The sequence below is a fragment of the Aotus nancymaae genome, unplaced genomic scaffold (assembly GCF_030222135.1).
Source record: "Aotus nancymaae isolate 86718 unplaced genomic scaffold, 86718_ANA_hifiasm-v0.15.2.pri h1tg000027l, whole genome shotgun sequence".
NCBI lineage: Eukaryota > Metazoa > Chordata > Mammalia > Primates > Aotidae > Aotus > Aotus nancymaae.
The window spans coordinates 3,803,204-3,821,548 of record NW_026988440.1 but is presented as its reverse complement, the minus strand read 5'-3'; the positions used below and the strand labels follow the sequence as shown (position 1 = coordinate 3,821,548).

Sequence of the window (18,345 nt, the reverse complement as noted above, 5' to 3'; positions counted from 1 at the left end):
TACATCTTTTGAACCACTGCTGATCCCTCTTACTAAGGCAGGAGACATTTAGGTTAAATTCAAGGCACATACAAAAACTCTGAAAAGATCCTGAGGGAAGAGGAAAGGAAACAGAATGAACCATGGGAAATCTTCTGTGTGTTATTATATTAATCAAGTTGTCTTTACTATGCCCCAAACACAGTTTAAGGTGCATAGAATTCTGGCCTTTTGTCATGGCCCCCGTATCTGCCATGCACATTTCTCCACCAACATCTTTGTTTGAATCAGCTCTCCTGGACTTTAATAGGAGCCTACCATGGTGAGATGAAGCCCCTGCTCCTCCTCTGAAAAGCCCTCTCCACTTCTACCTGTAATGCATGCCCCACCTTCTATCCTCACAGCACTCACTTGCCTTTCCTTGGTTGTTTACTGACTTGTGCCCTAAGTGCATTTTAAAGTAGTATTTTGCTTTGTTTTTAAGGAATTTAACTTGCCTTCTCAAATAGAGTACAAACTCCTATGGCCAGGACCTTTTATTGTGTTTTTTGTAACCCCAGTCCCAAACATTACGCTTCATAAAAAGCAACTTCTCTGAGATGATTCTGTCTCCCATTGGGACATTTGGCAATGTCCGGAGCCATTCTGATTTTCACAATTGGAGAGGTGGCACTATTGTCACCTAGTGGGTGGAGCCCTGGGATGGTTCTAAATATCCTACAATGCACGAGACAGCACCCCCAAGAAAGGATGATCCAGTCAAAAACATCAGTAGTACTAAGGTGGGGAGCACTGATTTTTATGTCTCGTGACTAGGCTTTTTCTTTCCAAGTAAGATGGAAACTGTTGGAAGATTTTGAGATAAGAAGTGGTATGATCTGAGTTGTGTTATAAATGGGTTACTCTGGCTTCCATGTTGAGAATACACTAAAGGCTAAGGGAAGAACCAGAGGATTATTTCAATCATCCAAGCAAGAAATGATGATGACAGGGACAGACCAGAGTGGTGATCCTAACAGTGGTAACAACTTGTCAGTTTTACAGCATATTTTTGCAGATAGAGCCAATAGAATTTGTGGATAGATTATATGTGGGCAAGATAAAGAAGAGTCAGTATCCCAAGATTTTTGTCTGAGAAACTAGAAGAATGAATTTTTACTACAGGAGATGAGAAAGGCTACAGAATAAGCACATTGTGGGGGAAAGGGATGGGTAGTAAGGAGCTCAGTTTATGGCATGTTAAACTTGAGATGTGTATTAGATACCAAAATGGTGCTGGTGGGTACACAATTGGACATAGAAATATGGAGTAGTTAGGAGAAAAATCCAGGCTGGTAATATAAATTTAGGAGTCATCAGCATATGATACTGGATGAGGAAAGTGCATATAAAAAGGGAAAGAGGGTCTGTTGCTGCCATGCCGCTGCTGGCTGCTGTCCCCGGACCCCTACCATGGAGAAGACTGTCGAAGATCCCCCAACATCAGCTGTCTTGCTGGATCACTGTTATTTCTCTCAGGTCATCTTTAACAGTGTGGAGAAGTTCTACATCCCTGCAGGGGATGTAACATGTCATTACACCTTCACCCAGTATTTCATCCCTCATCTAAATGATTGGATTGGCATCTTTAGAGTGGGATGGAAGACTACCCGTGAGTATTACACCTTCATGTGGGTTAATTTGCCCATTGACCTAAACAACAAATCAGCCAAACAGCAGGAAGTCCAATTCAAAGCTTACTACCTGCCCAAGGATGATGAGTATTACCAGTTCTGCTATGTGGATCAGGATGGCATGGTCTGGGGAGCAAGCATTCCTTTCCAATTTTGTCCAGAAAATGAGGAAGACATCCTAGTTGTTACCACTCAGGGAGAGGTGAAAGAGACTGAGCAGCAAAACAAGGAGCTTTGCAAAGAAAACCAGGAGCTGAAGGACAGCTGTGTCAGCCTCCAGAAGCAGAATTCAGACATGCAGGCTGAGCTCCAAAAGAAGCAGGAGGAGCTAGAAGCCCTACAGAGCATCAGTAAGACGTTGGAACTGAAAGTGAAAGAGCAGGAGGACTATTGGGAGACAGAGCTGCTTCAACTGAAAGAACAAAACCAGAAATTGTCCTCAGAAAATGAGAAGATGGGAATCAGAGTGGATCAGCCTCAGGCCCACTGTCAAATCAAGAGAAAGAAATGAGAAGCTTGTTCAGGGAGATCAAGATAAGACAGAGCAGTTAGAGCATCTGTAAAAAGAAAATGACCACCTCTTTCTCAGTTTCACTGAACAGAGGAAGGACGAGAAGAAGCTCGAGCGGACAGTGGAGGAAATGAAGCAGAATGAAACTACTGCGATGAAGAAGCAACAGGAATTAATGGATGAAAACTTTCACCTGTCAAGAAGACTGAGTGGGGACCCGGGTCGGCGCGCCCCGCCTGCCGGCCGCGCAGCTGCTGCTTCTCCTGCTGTGGGACCGCTGAGCGCGCGGCTGCTTGCTCTCCCAGCTCCAAGTACGGGCCTGGGCACCCGCCGGCAGCATAGACGCTCGCCGCGTGCCGCAGAAAGATCTCAGAGTAAAAAACTTAAAGAAATTCAGATATGTGAAGTTGATTTCCATGGAAACCTCATCATCCTCTGACGACAGTTGTGACAGCTTTGCTTCTGATAATTTTGCAAACACGAGGCTGCAGTCAGTTCGGGAAGGCTGTAGGACCCGCAGCCAGTGCAGGCACTCTGGACCTCTCAGGGTGGCGATGAAGTTTCCAGCTCGAAGTACCAGAAGAGCAACCAACAAAAAAGCAGAGCTCCCACAGCCCTCCGAGAATTCTGTGACTGATTCCAACTCCGATTCAGAAGATGAAAGTGGGATGAATTTTTTGGAGAAAAGGACTTTAAAGCAAAACAAAGCAATGCTTGCAAAACTCATGTCTGAATTAGAAAGCTTCTCTGGCTCATTCCCTGGAAGACATTCCCTCCCAGGCTCCAACTCGCAATCGAGGAGACCTCGAAGGCGTACATTCCCAGGTGTTGCATCCAGGAGAAACCCTGAACTGAGAGCTTGTCCTCTTACCAAGTAAAGGTCCCGGATCCTCGGGTCCATTGACACCCTACACATGGAGGAGGAGGAGGACGACGACGACGACGAGGAGGAGGAGGACGACGAGGAGGACGAGGAGGAAGAGGAACATGTTGGTGAGAAAGAGGAAGACCATGGACAGCTACATGAACGAAGATGACATGCCCAGAAGTCATCGCTCCAGATCATCCTTGACCCTTCCGCATATAATTCGCCCAGTGGAAGAAATTACAGAGGAAGATTTGGAGAACATTTGCAGCAACTCTCGAGAGAAGATATAACCGTTCACTGGGCTCTACTTGTCATCAATGCCGTCAGAAGACTATTGATACCAAAACAAACTGCAGAAACCCAGACTGCTGCGGCGTTCGAGGACAGTTCTGTGGCCCCTGCCTTCGAAACCGTTATGGTGAAGATGTCAGGGATGCTCTGCTGGATCCGAACTAGTATTGCCTGCCTTGTCAAGGAATCTGCAGCTGCAGTTTCTGCTGGCAGCGAGATGGATGCTGTGCAACTGGGGTCCTTGTGTATTTAGCCAAATATCATGGCTTTGGGAATGTGCATGCCTACTTGAAAAGTCTGAACAGGAATTTGAAATGCAAGCATAATATCTGGAAAATTCACGGCCTGCCTTCTGCTTCTCAAATCTTTCTTGTTAAAGTTTCCAATTTTTTCACTGAAACCTGAGTCAAGGATCTTGATGATCAGCCTGTTTTATAAGAAACTCCAATCAAGGTAATCCCAGTAGATGTGTTTCTGGAGCATCAAAGAAGGTATATTACTAGTTACACTTTACCTTTCTGCAGTTTCTTCTCTGCTCCCAACCCCCACCTCATAGCATCCCCCTCTATTTCCAGTGGTCCTCTCTAGCCACTTAGTTTTGTAATTTCTTTTAAAGTATAGTTTTATGAAAGCCTATTTTATTTACTTGGTGTTGAAATAGACCTCATAAAAGCTAAACACTTAGAAACACAGTAATAGTATTAACTAACTAGAGAATTTCAGAGAACAGCCTTCTAACTTGTTTACATAAAAACAAGTATGATTTAGCATTCATACTAGTTGAAATTTTTAATAGAATCAAGGCACAAAAGTCTTAAAACCCCAAAACCTAAAATGCAATAAAAAAAGAAGAAAAAATAATAAAATAAAATTATTTACTAAATTAAAAAAAAAAGTCTTAAAACCATGTGGAGAAATTAGGTGATTACTGCAGATTGGAGTATGTTACTTCAGATGCCTCTCAAACCCATGTATTGTGCTTATATTACAAGTTGTTGTCACAGTTGAGACTTAATTTCTGCTAATTTCTTGTGCCCAAAGGGTAAGTGGTGCGTCTAGCTTACACAATCATGATTCAAAGGTTGGTGGGCAAGTAATACTTAAAACTGTGTTAGAAAAGCTATCTGAAAATTACGTGTAGGCTGATGTGAATTTTTAGTATAAAACTTTAGTATGATTGTAGTTTGCCAAGTTTATTTCAGTTCACATGTAAGGTACTGCAAATAAATTCTTGGACAATTTTGCTTGGAAACTTGATATTAAAAACTAGTCTGTGGTTCTTCACAGTTTCTTGAAAATTTATAAACCTAGGTGCAGGGTTCAAGTTTAGATTTTAAGCACTTTTGTAAGAATGAGAAGTGCCTTTTTGGAGATGTAACTTTCAGCAGTTTGTTAACCTGACATCTCTGCCAGTCTAGTTTCTGGGCAGGTTTCCTGTGTCGGTATTCCCCTGCCTCTTTGCATTAATCAAGTTATTTGGTAGAGGAGGAATCTAAGTGTTTGTGTGTCTGATTTACTTGCATGTGTAAACCATTGCTGACCCATTCAGTGTTTGATGCATGATTGGACCTTTAATCACTAAGTGTAAATACAGCTGTTGATCTGTAATGCTTTTATACAAAAGTGTTTATTTTGATAATAAAATGTTTGTCCTAACTTGTCTGCTTTTTAAAAAAAATCTTACTGTACTTAATTCTAATTTTTTTCTCATATTTAAATAAAAGGCTATTTCCAACTTTTCTAAAAAAAAAAGAAGAAGAAGACTGAGTAAGAACAAAATAATATGTAATATTCTACAGATAGAGAAAGAGAGACTGGAAGGAGAAAATGATCTTTTGAAGAAGGAGAACAGCAGATTGCTCAGTTACATGGGTCTGGATTTTAATTATTTGCCGTATCAAGTACCTACTTCAGATGAAGGAGGCACAGGACAAAATCCAGGACTTGTCTATGGAAACCCATATTCTGATATCCAAGAAAGTTCTTCCCCAAGCCCGCTCTCCATCAAGAAATGCCTCATCTGCAAAGCAGATGATATTTGTGACCACACCTTGGAGCAACAGCAGATGCAGGCCCTTTGTTGGAATTGTCCAATTTGTGGCAAGATCTTCCCAGCAAGAGAGAAGCAGATATTTGAAGACCACGTGTTCTGCCACTCTCTATGAGTGTTCCAGCCTCTTGGATATATACAGAGATTGTATAGAGTAGAACCTATAGCTTCTACCATGATATGAGTCAAAATCCTGCCTAACCTGAAATTATTAGAGATTTACTCAGCCCTGCTGCCAATAACAGTGAAGTCATATCACTTATCTGAAGGACACTGTTAAGAGCTTCTGCTGACATCCTTGTGGGTTACTACCTTTAAGTCACATAACTCTAGCTGTATCATCCTCTCACCTATCATTCTTCCAAGGATCTTCAGTACAAGGGCCCTGGCATGGAGCCAACTTAGGTATTCACAACAGGTCTGACTTGGCACTAAGTCATTAGTTTTCCAAGTTGTCCCACTGCCATTCAACGGCAGGCCTTGAGTGTATTTGTTCTCAGTCCTAACCCTGGGGCCAGAGATTGGTCTGAGGTTGAGAATTCCTTTCTCCTCCTCCTCCTCCTCAGTGTTGCTTTCTCCAACTGATTGCATTAGACTAGTGAAAAATAGCACAGCAAAGAGCTCAGAAGTCCAATTTGGATACCAAAGGTTTCTCATGTAAATTTCTCAGCCCCTAAAGAAGCATCTTATTCCTGAATCTTAGACAGGAAGTATTATTTCAGTCACAGAAAGCTTTTCTGGGTGCCTCTGGTTAATACTTTCTACTCTCTGATCTTTCCTATGTACATAACTTTTATTGTAATAAATCCTTTCTTGGTGGTTAAGTAGAGACTGTTAGAAACTATGGGTTTGCAGTTTTCTGAGCAGGTGAGTTTTGAAAATGGGTAAGTCAAAATAATGAGATAACTGTTGTTAATCACTTTCATACTAAAAATAAATTACTCTTCTGTTTCAGGGACTTAATTTAAAATTAAAAAAAAAAAAGGAAAGCGGGGCCAGGCACAGTTTCTCAAGCCTATAATCCCAGCACTTTGGGAGGCTGAGGCAGGTGGATCACCTGAGATTGGACTGTAATCCCAGCTACTCAGGAGACTGAGGCAGGAGAATCACTTGAACCTGGGAGGCAGAGGTTGCAGTGAGCTGAAATTGTGCCACTGCACTCCAGCCTGGGCAACAAGAGTGAAACTCCGTCCTGAAAAAAAAAAAAAAAAAAAAGGAAAGAGGACTAAGAAGACTGAACCCTGGGCACAGCAGGGAGATGTGGAGAAACCAATAAAGGAGATTCAGAAGGAGCAGCTGGGAGAGTTTGATGCTTTTGAAGCGGTCAGTCAGCTCAGACTGCCAAAGCAAAATACTATAAACTGGGTGGCTTGAACAACAGAAGTTTATTTCTCACAGTTCTGGAGGCTGGGAAGTTCAAGATCAAGATGCTGGCTGATTTCGTTCCTGGTGATGGCTCCTCCTGGCTGAAAGCTGACTTTTGCTGCCTCCTCACATCCCTTTCTTATCTTTCTTATGCTCTTACTCTCTTTCTTCCTTTTTTTTTTTTTTTTTTTTTGTGTGTGTGTGTGTGTGGAGACAGAGTTCACTCTTGTTGCCCAGGCTGAGGTGTAATGGTGTGATGTCAACTCACTGCAACCTCTGCCTCCCAAGTTAAAGCAATTCTACTGCCTCAGCCCCCTGAGGAGCTAGCATTACGGGTGCCTGCCACCATGCCCAGCTACTTTTTATTTTTAGTAGAGACAGGGTTTCACTATGTTGGTCAGGCTGGTCTTGAACTTCTGACCTCATAATCCACCTGCCTCAGCCTCCTAAAGTGCTGAGATTACAGGCATGAGCCACTGTGCTCAGCCCTTTTCCTCCTCTTTTATAAGGAAACTAACCCTATTAGGCCCTCACCTTTGTGACATCATTTAACTATAATTACCTCCTAAAATGCCCATTTCAAATACCATCACATTGAAGATTAGATCTTCAACATATGAATTTTGAGGCAAACACAATTCAGTCCATAGCGGAAGTCAAGTGAAAGGCAAGTTCCAAAAAGGAAACCTAAGTGCACTCTATAGATAAGCTTCTAATTAGTTAAGTAGTATGAGGACTGAAAACTACTATATCAATGTGGAGGTTGGTTTGTGATCTTTGATGAAAGATTTCCAGTCCAGAAGCCTTGTTGGCGCCAACTCAAAAGAGAATGGGAAGAGAGAAGTGGTGCAAAAGTAAGGACTTGGATGGTAGCTAGGGGGAGGTGAAATCAAAAGACTATTTTTTAATGAGGGAAATCCAGTATGTTTATGTATTGATGGGATGGTCCACTGGAAGGGCAAATGATGTTACAGGAAAGAGGGGGAAAGACTAGAGTAATATCCCTGAATAAGTGGAAAGGATGGAATGTGGTGGGCAAGTGGAGATACTGGCATCAGACAGATGCAAAACAGTCTCTATTCCTAGCAGCATCAGAAAAAAAGTTAGTCCTATATGCGAGCACAGATCCAAGTAGGTGAACAGATAGGTTGATAACAACTTCTCTTTTGATCGCTTTACGTTTTTTCAGTAAAAAATGAGTAAAATTTTTATCAGAGAAAGATATTATTTGAGAGAGAGGAGGAGGACTGGAGATTTGAGGAAAGACCAGAAAGTGTGCATGAGTTATGTAGGAGAGGAGAAAGTGAGTGGACTAGGGAAATATGATTATCCATGACATTATCCCCTTCCCCTAATAGTAGTAGTCATGAATGTAAAGTGAAGCCTCTCAGTGTGGCTATGGGCTTTTCTTCAGCCACAGTCAGCTGAACAAATATAGGGAGAGAGTAGAATTATAGTTGGATTTAAATGGGAGAGCAGTTTAGCAAAAGAGTCTAACAAGTGAAAAGGGCAGGAACATTGAGAGCATGCAAAGGAGTAATTATAATGATTGACCAGACAGTCTAAGCTTGGTAGAGAAGTGAAGATGCAAGGGACCATGATGAATTTGCAGACCTCTCACTGAGAAAGGAACTGAAAGGAGAGATTATGGAAGGATAATCTATGTGGATACTGAATTCATCAAGAATTATCACAAGTTGTAGGACTGGAGAGAGTGAGAGGGGATCAGGGACAAAGATCTGCAAGGACAAAGGAAGAGTGAAGTAGAAGAGAATGATGACAGTCACAAGCAGGAAGGCAGGCTTTGGCGCAAAGCTGATGACATAACAGTCAAAGCTACATTCGAAACTGAGAATGACTTCAACAAATCTACAAAATTTCTGACAAAAAAGATTATTTTCCTTGTTTTACAGATGATGACATTGAGAATCACTGAAGTTAAGCAATTAGCTAACTTCATCACTCCATCAGAGAATGAAATTCTAAACCAGTTCCAATTTAACAGTAAAAATGATAATGAGAGGGAATTATGCTGCCTCTGGCCTTCATACACTGCCAGAGACGCATTACCCTAAAGGGACTTTCCCTCTAGAATTTCCTCTTCCCCACTCTTGGGGACTCCTCTCCAGACACCTTCATGCAAAGTACTAATGATGGGAGTGGGACATCGATTCCCCGGAGCTCCATCCCTTCTTCTAAATAACAGGGAACATTGATTGCTTTGTTTCTTCTCTAGTGAGAGCACTCATCAGCATGCTTCCTCCTTCTCTCTAACTGCTGTGTCCTTTGGATCAGGAAGGATATTTGCTACCAACACCAGCTGATGCTGATTTGCTACCAGTACAAAGCCTTGTCTTGTCTGTACCCCATTACAAGGCTCTCCAGGAACAGACATCATCATCTCTGCCTAGATCTCAAAATTTCACAAACTTAAGTTCTTTCTTATCCATTCTTTTTATTCCTCTATTGACAAGCACAATAACACCCACCCCCTGTCTTTTTCCTGAGATACCTGGCTTTGATCTCAGGAACCCATTCCAGAAATTAACACAGGCATGCAATTGCATCTTTTATTAAGTCCTCCCAACTGCCATTTCAAATCCAGAGAATCCAGAGCAGGAGCAAGAGACCAACCTATCATCTGGAAACTCAAGGTGTAAACATCAGTGCCAAAGACTAGATATGAAGGTAAGTTGGATATTAGAGTGCCCTACAAAAAATTAAATGGTCTTATGCTGAGAGGCACATTCTGAAATACCAAGTGAAGTTTGATGACATATTATATATTTCACAACAGATTTGTCTTCTAGACGTGTGAGGGCAATGATGGGTTTATGTGTACAGGTGCACATATGCCTATGTATTGGAGAATTTTTGCATACATGTAACAAGAATGTTATCTGTGTAGTTTTAGTATTGTGTGCCTGTTTTCATGGTGTGGTATATTTGAAGAGGAATGTTTTAGAGCTTGCCCGGCTAAACTGTTGTGTGCCTGTGTAATCACAGCACTAAAGAATTTGACTTTTTGTAACTCAACATCTCTAGCCTCTAGCCACCATTGGTCTGTAAGCCTGAACATCACCTCTTCTACTTTATTCATCTCTGATATGACCCCAAATTATAAAATTATCTATAAGGATAGGTCAGACTTTGCATGTCCTTTTATACTCCACAGTCTCTAGCACAGTGGAGCCTGGTTGATAAAACAGGTAAGGCTCTCTAAGATAGTCAAATACAAGTTGAAACCTATTAAGCATTTACAAATGATTTGGCCTTGGGCAAATAATTTAACTTCAATTACTCTCCTAACATACTCTATAAAATAAGACTATTGCCTAATTTTCAAGTGAGTAAAGATTAGAGTTAGTAAACGAAAAGGGATGTAAATGTTCATAGCAGTTACATCACTGCCTAGCATAAGAACCCCTTAGAAACCTGTTTCTTGGTTTGGGAAACAGATGTGACAATAGTTAGCATCTATTAAGGGATGACAATAGTTAACACCTGCTTTGTACCAGGCATTGTTCTAACAGCTTTTCATATTTAGCCCATTTAACATATTTCTATTTTCATATGAGGAAACTGAGGCAGAGAGAGGCCAAGTAACATGCCCAAGGTTGCTCAGCTAGAAAATGGCAGAGTCAGGCTGCACACAGTGGCTCACACCTGTAATTCCAGCACTTTGGGAGGCTGAATGGGCAGATCATGAGGTTAAAAGATAGAGACCACCCTGACCAACATGGTGAAACCCCGTCTCTACTAAAAATACAAAAATTAGCTGGGCGTGGTAGCCCGCACCCGTAGTCCCAGCTACTCGGGAGGCTGATGCAGGAGAATTGCTTGAACCCAGGAGACAGAAGTTGCAGTAAGCCAAGACTGCACCACTGCACTCCAGCCTGGTGACAGAGAGAGACTAGGTCTCAAAAAAAAAAAAAAAACAAAAAAAAAAAAACTGAAGGAAAGAAAAAGAAAATGGCAGAGCCAGAGCTTGAACCCAGGCAGTCTGGCTGCTGAGCCCTGGTTCTTAATCACGACACTAATGCTTGTTCTGCCCAGTGAGGATAAAAGGAGAGAAACATGCAATCAAACAGGATGTTTTGGTAGGTAACAGTGTTTTCTCCCCTGAAAAATGAAAAATTAGATTATTGTAACTTTTTAATTAACAACAGTGAATATGATGTGCAAAATAAGTTATCTATACAATAATTTATATCAGGATTCGTGCAGCGGAAAGATTCTTATCCATCACATAAACTTTTATCCATCATATAAACCATATGTTTCTGTACCATTAAGACACTTGGTTCAACAAGACCCTTTGGAGAATGAGGTTCCTTTTGTTTTCTGGGTTCTCTTTTTATTTCGTTTTTTGATCAATATTTGATAGTAAAGCCTGGTAGATGGGACAGGAAACTTAGATGTCATCTAGTTCAATATCCTTGATTTACACATGAAAAAACTGGGACAGAGGGAAATGAAGACTTCTCCATATCAGGTAACTGGCTACAGGGAGCTATGCTAGGTAAAACCAAGATCTCCTGACTTCTGGTTTACCAGAAAGTGTTCTTTTTCCTACCCAACTGATCCCTGATTTAAAGGCTAGTATGCATATGCTGATCTCCCCTCAGTGGGAGGGGCATGGACATTGGGAGTATTCTCTATTCACAACAAATTAAAAATCAGTAATCAGCAGTATAATGGGTTGTGTTAGAAAGTAAACTAAGGCCCAATAAAATATTTAAGAGTTTATTTGAGCAGTGATTCATGAATTGGGCAGCTTGAAGTCAGAAGTGGCTAGGGAGCTCCACAGAGAGAACATGAGGAGGAAGATTTTTAGAACAAACACAAATAAAAGCAAAGATAATATTTCATTGGTAGTTATACAGTTGCCTTATTTGGTTTATCCCATGAGGAAGTCCTTGGTTATATGATTATGTTTTGTTGACTGCTTCTGATTGGTTGAGCTTAAGTTCTGTGTTTCTTTAATATAGGCATTTACAAGACATAACACAAAGTTTCAGACATGCTTGCAAATCAAGCAAGGTTAAGGTCACTTAGGAGGCCCAACTGTATCTATCTGCTCAGGGATTCTTCTGGTCTGGTCTCCATTTTACATGAACAGTTGCATAAATAAAAGCAGAGTACCTGAAACAACAGAGGTGATCATTCTGTCTACCAAGCGTTGGCTAGGCCAAGCTTGGAATATTGCTCTTATTCTTAGGGGGATTATTCTTGAGTAATCTCGTCTGTGAATGGGATTACAATTCACAAACTAACCTGGCGTATGTTTCCATTCCTTCGCCCAGCCCATTCCCACACTCCAAGGTTTTTCCTTTGCTTATAAGGGGTAGTAACCCGTTTTTATTTCGACCTTCCAAACATTCTGGGAGTTTTCCTCCTTTAGGCCAACTACAGCACAGAGGAGCGCTTCCTCCTGCTGGGTTTCTCCGACTGGCCCTCCCTGCAGCCGGTCCTCTTCGCCCTTGTCCTCCTATGTTACCTCCTGACCTTGACCAGCAATTCGGCGCTGGTGCTGCTGGTGGTGCGCGACCCGCGCCTGCACACGCCCATGTACTACTTCCTTTGCCACCTGGCCCTGGTGGACGCGGGCTTCACCACGAGTGTGGTGCCGCCGCTGCTAGCCAACCTGCGCGGACCGGCGCTCTGGCTCCCGCGCAGCCACTGCACGGCCCAGCTGTGCGCATCGCTGGCGCTGGGTTCTGCCGAGTGCGTCGTCTTGGCTGTGATGGCGCTGGACCGCGCGGCCGCAGTATGCTGCCCGCTGCGCTACTCTGGGCTCGCCTCCCCGGGCCTCTGCCACGCTCTGGCCAGCGCCTCCTGGCTAGGCGGCCTCACCAATTCCATCGCGCAAACCGCGCTCCTGACTCAGCGGCCCCTGTGCGCGCCCCGCCTGCTGGACCACTTCATCTGCGAGCTGCCGGCGCTGCTCAAGCTAGCCTGCGGCGGCGACGGATACACCACCGAGAGCCAGATGTTCGCCGCCCGCGTGGTCATCCTGCTGCTGCCGTCCGCCGTCATCCTGGCCTCCTATGGTGCCGTGGCCCGAGCTGTCTGTCGCATGCGGTCCAGCGGAAGCCGAAGGAGGGCGGTGAGCACATGTGGGTCCCACCTAACAGCCGTCTGCCTGTTCTACGGCTCGGCCGTCTACACTTATCTTCAGCCCGCGCAGCGCTACGACCAGGCGCAGGGCAAGTTCGTATCGCTCTTCTACACCGTGGTCACACCCACCCTCAACCCGCTCATATACACCCTCAGGAATAAGGAAGTGAAGGGGGCGGCGAGGAGGCTGCTGGGAAGCCTGGGAAGAGGCCAAGCTGGACAGTGAGAGGATTGGGAAGGGGAGAAAGTATTAAGCCAGAACCCAAGGATGAAAATACCTAACCGTGAGTCAGTTTAGTCTTCAGACTGTTCATTTTTGTATGATAATCTCCAAGATTTGTCCTAAGGAGTCCAATGGGGAGAATACTTTCCTCCCATGAGGAAATGTTTAGATTCTTGAGGGAACAACCCTACATCCTCTATATATACAGATTTAGGGAGGGAAAACCTTACAACTCCACGTGCAGGTAAGATGATGGACATGATGCTCGCCTTTAGCTTCCTACTTATCTGATGGAAGACCATGGGAGACCCCTTGGTCTCTGCCATCAGATGTCTCAAGTTGACAAGAAAATTATAATCCCTATCCTCCAGGAGAGGGTACACCCAGAAAAAGTGGCCATGGACTCTCTTCTAGGAAATCAGTCCAACCTAGTGCAGAACTTGACAGATGACCAGTGCCCTCCCAGGAGCATTTCACTCTTAAGTGTGATGAGGAAAGCCCATAAATGGTGGTGAATTTTGCTGAGTGCGGTTGAGATGGGAAACCCTCCTACAGGAGTTGGTTCTTGAGCAAGTTTTAAAGAAACAAGGAACTAGGATGAGTGTGGAAGAAGGCAAGCATGTCTCAGGCTGTGAAAAAAAACAAGTGATCAGTTGTGAGACATGAAAGAACAAGAGAGAGAGTCAGAGGAATAAATGGAGGAAGGGACTCAAGTTCTCAAGACAGGAACAGGGATCTTCAAATGAAAAAAAAGGCAGAGAGGAAAATGCTCAATCAGCAGAACCTGACCAGAATATTGAGGACAACCCAGAAGCCAGCTCCTCACCCACCCTCACCCAGACTGGTGCCCTCATCCTGGAGAAGACCTGACAGACCCTAAGACAGGTAGGAGAGATGGTGGCCCACAGTCCCCCAGCTACAGAAAGTTTGTTCCCTCCCGATGTCCATCTACCCCTAGGAACCCTCACTAGTTAACGCAGAATCACTAGGTCCCTGTGGAAAATACCTATCCTTGTCCACCATCATCCCCAGAAATAATAACTATTTTAGTTGGGTGTGGGACATAAAGAATAAGAGAAGGCCAGACTTTATTTCATACCAAATAGCTTTAAAGGAAAAGGGGGTGGGGTAGGAGAAGTAGCTTAATTTAATTTCTAAAATATATAGTAATTTGATTATGATCATGTCAGAGAAATTAATTCATTTTATAATAAATTATTTCACTATGCTCTATAAATAGAAGTTCAATTTGGTTCAAACATTGTTAAGTGATATAAATAAAGCACTGGTCTTAACAAAGACATCAGTAGAACATGGAGCCAAACCTAAAACTGACTCTTGTCATAAAGGAAAGAAGATAGGAGTTTTTCCATAAATAACAAAGTATCAAGAAAGAATTAAATTCCAAGCTGGCTTTGTATGCTCTCTCTATTATCCCTTAAAAATTTATTTTCTGGCCGGGCGCAGTGGCTCACGCCTGTAATCCCAGAACTTTGGGAGGCCGAGGAGGGTGGATCACGAGGTCAAGAGATGGAGACCATCCTGGCCAACACGGTGAAACCCCGTCTCTACTAAAAATACAAAAATTAGCTGGGTATAGTGGCCTGCTCCTGTAGTCACAGCTACTTGGGAGGCTGAGGCAGGAGAATTGCTTGAACCCAGGAAGTGGAGGTTGCAGTGAGCTGAGATCGCGCCACTGCACTCCAGCCTGGCACCTGGCAACAGAGCAAGACTCTGTCTCAAAAAAAAATATAATTTTATATTCCCAGTAATACATTTTAAATATCCTGCCACTTAATTAATTGTGTTAGAATCAAAGAAACATAGAGTTGGACAATATTCTTGATCCTACCCATCCCACCCAAATCTTACCCTACTCCTCTCATTCTCATTAATTTTGGGAAATCATCAAAGGATGTGGTCATTGAGTAAGAGATTAAAAGAAATAGGCTTTTTGGCCCCTGACAACACCCAGTCCCTAGGGTGGTCACCCTCCAATGCAATAATATGTCAGGAAGAGTAAATTGTCCTTTCTGATTCTGTAATCTGCCATCTTCTCCCATCTTCCAGTTTCTTTCCATTGCAAGTCACAATCTGGGTCTCAGAGGTTACACCCGTCTTGGTCTCGATCATTGCTTTCACATGTGCCACTGAGCTTGTTCTTCACATCCGGAGGAGGTGCCACTGCCCCTCATCACCTGACTCCACGAGAGTCAAGGGCACCTCCTCATCACTGGGCTTCACCACTTTCAGAGTGAGATGAATGGTCGTCTCCTTGTCAATGCCATAAGATGAGAGTCTTCTCTGTGGCTTTAGGACCTCAGACACCATCAGAAGAACCTGGTCCTGCACAGGAACCTTGGTCTTAGAACAGACATGTTCACTGATTTTCTTCATGCTGTCATCTGGGTTGGCATCAAAGGTCATTAAATCCCACTCCTTGGAAAGGACAGGCACCTGGGAAGTGAAAGCCACAAGACAGTTGCCTAGGATGCCTGCCTCCCTTTATACTTCTGCTCCCCACCACAGTGGCTCCCACCCTTCCACTGTCTATCTGGTCCTCTAGCTCCTGTCCAATAACCAGTGCCCCTCTCTTTCTTGGGACTTCTCTTTTGGAATTACCAAGTTACAACACAAATAAGAAAATTTGTCCCATTCCATGTATAAGGCCTAACTGTAATGTAATTAAATGTTAAGGCTCCACTTCAGAGTGACTATGGGCAGTATGTAATATACAAGCTTATTCAATATGCATACATTAGGAGCCCCTTCATGAATAGTCATTGTCTCTGCTATAACCTATTAGATATGTATACTTAGCAAACCCCTTTAGCATAAATTCCTGTGCAAAGTGCTTTCCTCCTGCAAAGTGCTTGCTTTTTTTTGGTCTTCAACCATAACCTGAGCTTCCCAGCCTGTCAGAATGGCTACCCTGCAGACTATAACCCTTCATAAGAAATAAAGTCTCCTTTATAAAATTATAAATGTGTGATTTTTTTAGTTGGTCATGATGGTGTCCTAATTAACTTCTGTCTTTAGCACCGCTCCAGCATGCTGTCTGGCACAGGAAATACTTTATAAATGTTTGCTAAATGCACAAACAAATTAATAAATGAATGATAAGTAAGAAAATAACAAAAAAGGAAAAGTAATATTTAGTGAGTACTTTAATTTCAAGAACTGCACAAGATACTATTAAATGTTACCTCATTTACTGTTTCAGTATTTTAATAAAGTACAGGTGATCCTTAACTTATGATGGGGTTACATCCCAGTAAACCCATTGCACACTGAAAATATCCAAAATCAGAACTTCATTTAGTACACCTTACCCACCAAACATCATAGCTTAACCTGACCTACCTTAAACACACTCAGAACACTTACATTAGCACACAGTTCGACAAAATTATCTAACAAAAAGCCTATTTTCTACTGAAGTGTGAAATGTCTCATTTAAGTTATTAAATATTATACTGAAAGTGAAAAGCAGAATGATTGGATGGGAACTGAAGTATGTTTATACTGAATATGTATTGCTTTGGCATCACTATTAAATAAAAAAATTATAAGTGGAATCATTGTAAGTAAGGAACCACCTGTATTAGTATCCTTGTTAATAAACAAGAAGCTACCTCACCTGCAATCACATTAGTAGTAGCTGGTAAGCAAGTGTTCAAATGCTAATCTGTATTTCTATAGTCCTTGTATTCTTCTTATATTATGTTATTTCACTGGGAAAAGGTAGGGAGAAAAATGCTTCTGGAGTTGGGGATTTCCAGCATGGGGTTACTGTGAGGGCCTATAATGCCTGCCTTACCTCGGGCAAATCTATTCATCTCCTTAGATGCTGGTTTCCCAGTCTATAAAAACAAAATAAAAATTTGTTTTTCCGTGCATTTCAATGGATGTAAAAAACATACCTTTTATCCACCTCAAAATGTAATTAATGATTTTCCACCTTATTTATCTGCCTCTCCTATCCAGATAAAGTTTGTCAAATGTCAAAAAGTAAATACAAAGCTTCAAAACATGTACACCAAACTCTCAAAACAACTCTCAAAGAGAATTTCCAAAATATGACAGCCTCATAAGATACTCACAGACATAGGAAACCCTCTGTCACTACTTCAGAAGGAAATCCTGAGTAGGACACATAATCACTGAACTGTTAGTTTCTTTTCAAATATCCCACTGCTTTGTAATAATAACTTACATACTACAGTGACACTATGTTCAGTGTTTCTTGTTAATTTATATTTCTTATATTTTTATATCTACCTAATATAGAATGTGATCTCCTTTGATTAGACTAGGGCTTCACTCACAGAAGGTAGGGACTATATCTAAGTCTTATTTCAATAACTGGAAAATCCTAAAAGATGGGAAAACTCAACCCTAATGGCCGCTTGAAAGCCTGAGAAGACCTCCCTCACACTCCATTCAGAAATACTTTCCCAATCTAGATATTGAAGACATTTCTTCACTGGAGGATCTGTGTTAAGTGTTGCCTTAATTCCAGGTTCTCTCCATAGTGCATATTTTCTTATATAAAGTAATGTGTTCGATCATTAACTACTTTAGATAAATGAGTTTTGTGAAGCTATCCTTTGAGGGGAGAGAAAAGATTAAGAACTCTAAAAAATGTTTCCATAATTTTAAATCTCACCAGCCCTGTTGAACACAAAGCTCATCCTCACTTTTTTTCCTATCGTTGATTCCAAAGAGTAACTAGTGCAAGGTCTGATTTCAAAAAGAACACAGAAGCCAGCTAACCAGCTTCTCTTCAGACAATCACCCTTCCCATATGCACATGTCAATGCCAGCCTCTTCTGCTTAAGGATGCCTGCCCAGTCACCCAGAGCCCTGAGCACTGTCCATCCTGTTTCTAAGATCTCTCCCCAACTCTTGAAAGTGTTTTTCCTTTTCCCATCCCTTTTATCAAATCCCAGCTTACAAAGAGGCTGGAAGCATTGGGAGCCATCTCTGCAGTCAAGGGGGCAGAAACGAGACTGAAAAAGGAATTTGCATCCAGTTTATATATACCAGCAGATGAGCTGGAAATCCCCTGCCTGGATTGCTGTGTTTGTCCAGCTTTGCTGTGCTCTTTGTTCTTGCAGGTTCCCATGAATTTTCTTTTGCTTTTGCTGGACAGGAGTTAACAAAGAATGCTTTCTGACTGCATACTTCTCCCCTCAGGCAACCTATTTGCACTTCTCATTCCAAACATTAGTTGGTGCTTCTGAATTGAAAACTTTTCCCTGA

At 42.3% G+C, this 18,345-nt stretch overlaps 2 protein-coding genes and 2 pseudogenes across 2 annotated transcripts; 3 read left to right on the top strand and 1 right to left on the bottom strand.

The window, feature by feature from the left end:
* Window positions 1-1,431: 1,431 nt before the first annotated feature.
* Window positions 1,432-5,487, top strand: LOC105734576 (calcium-binding and coiled-coil domain-containing protein 2-like; annotated as a pseudogene).
* On the top strand, window positions 2,526-3,852 carry LOC105734577 (cell division cycle-associated protein 7-like; annotated as a pseudogene).
* A 6,273-nt stretch (window positions 5,488-11,760) lies between the features above and the next one.
* LOC105734580 (putative olfactory receptor 2I1) lies at window positions 11,761-13,083 on the top strand. Its single transcript, XM_012477447.3, has 2 exons — window positions 11,761-11,780; window positions 12,153-13,083. Exons 1-2 carry the CDS (start codon window positions 11,761-11,763, stop codon window positions 13,081-13,083), a joined length of 951 nt encoding a protein of 316 aa, XP_012332870.1.
* Window positions 13,084-15,067: 1,984 nt separating this feature from the next.
* On the bottom strand, window positions 15,068-18,064 carry UBD (ubiquitin D). The gene is given in 3 exon segments (XM_012477446.3): window positions 15,068-15,135; window positions 15,138-15,537; window positions 18,038-18,064. Coding segments are annotated over 3 exon segments (495 nt in total).
* Window positions 18,065-18,345: the final 281 nt, after the last annotated feature.